Source organism: Lagopus leucura, unplaced genomic scaffold (assembly GCF_019238085.1).
Source record: "Lagopus leucura isolate 7727_CA_CO unplaced genomic scaffold, USGS_WTPT01 259-1_obj-0_obj, whole genome shotgun sequence".
NCBI lineage: Eukaryota > Metazoa > Chordata > Aves > Galliformes > Phasianidae > Lagopus > Lagopus leucura.
The window spans coordinates 23,592-25,004 of NW_024967142.1; the positions used below are offsets into that span (position 1 = coordinate 23,592).

General features: G+C 57.0%; 1 protein-coding gene across 1 annotated transcript in view; it reads right to left on the reverse strand.

Moving 5' to 3' along the window:
- Positions 1-614, reverse strand: part of SRCIN1 (SRC kinase signaling inhibitor 1) — a gene marked incomplete at its 5' end in the record, with an annotated part of 23,170 nt that extends 22,556 nt beyond the window's left edge. The window contains one exon of the mRNA XM_042893672.1: positions 498-614. Within this exon, the coding sequence (XP_042749606.1) occupies positions 498-614 (117 nt within the window). The remainder of the gene's footprint in view (positions 1-497) is intronic.
- Positions 615-1,413: the final 799 nt, after the last annotated feature.

A 1,413-nucleotide genomic window follows, 5' to 3' on the forward strand; every position in this document is an offset into this window, starting at 1 on the left:
GCTGGCCCGATCTGCCATGCTCTGAGGGCAGAGATCCACACAGGCACCTCAGGCTCCATCTGTCCTCGCAGGCACTGCGCCCGGTTGAGCTCATTTTCTACCAACCTGGCCTCTCCCGAAGCAAAACGCCACCCCTGTGGCAAACGCTGCGCTATGGGGACAGGGCTGGGACGGTCCCTGCGCTCTGCACGCCGCCCTGCTGGGGGTTCGCACGAAGGGAAGGGGAGAGGAGGAGGCCAAGGTAGAATGAAGCGTCCCTGACTCTTCAAAAGCATCAAAGGCAGATAATGGCCTGAGAGAGGATTGGAAACGACAGCCTTGTTCCACGCGATAAAACAGGCAGCTCGAGCCGCGCCGACGGTAGGGAGAATTACAAAGGCTGAGATTATAATTACAATGAAAGTCATGTACGCGGAGCTGCAAAACGAGGGACTAAAGAGGATTCGGGCCCTCCCCAACACAGCCGTGCATTTCAGGGGCAGAGAACCCATGCAAACCTCGGATCCGCTGGAACCCACGGCCACGAGGGAACTCGTGCACGCAGCAACGCTCACAGAGCCGCACCAGCAAACGCTGCTGAGGAGAGGAAAGCCAGAGCTGGGGGAACGCAGCAAAGAACATCACACTAAAACCCACAGTCCTTGTGGAGAAAAGCTGTCCTAGGTGAATGAAATCCAAGCAAGTCATCGCTCTGACCGAGGCAGGCTGCTCCTGGTTAGCAATTATGGCGCAAATCTGTCACTGATTAACAAGGCAGCACCAACGAGTCCCTCCGAAATGGGCAGCAGCGGCATCTCAGCACGCCGTGCCGGGGGGGAGGGACAGCAGAGCTCTCATTGGCTTTTTAATTAACTCATTTCCAGTTGTTGCGGTTTCTGATAGAGTCTCCCCCTCGGGCACAACGTCTTGACAAACAAAAACCTCCCCGAAATACACCGGCAAAGTGGATTGAAGCCGTTTCTCCGTGTCAAAAGTTTTTAACGCTTTTCAGCACGAGAGGAACCGAAGCCGAAGCAACGGAACGACCACGTAGAGCCGAATGCAAACAGCAACCAGAAGCAGCCAAGAGAGACACCGAGGCTGTGCACTGCAGATATCGTTATCTGAGGTCCTGTAATTATTGCAAGCCCGGCACGGCAGCACGGGGTGAGCGAGGAAGGCTCAGGGCATTGCGTGCAGCTCCTGCCTGCATCCACAGCACGGAGCCCACCGTAAGCAGCAGTTCCAGCCCTCAGCTCCCTCTGGAGCAGCTCAGGTGATGTCAGAGCAGGAACGCGCTCAAGCACCACCGCGTTTGTGCTCCTGGCTCTTCCCCAAGCCCTCCCTTCTCACCACATCAATACAGAGCAAAGCAGCGACGACGGCTGTTTGCAGAAACGCACCGGCACGCAGCGACGCATCTCGGGGGGGGGG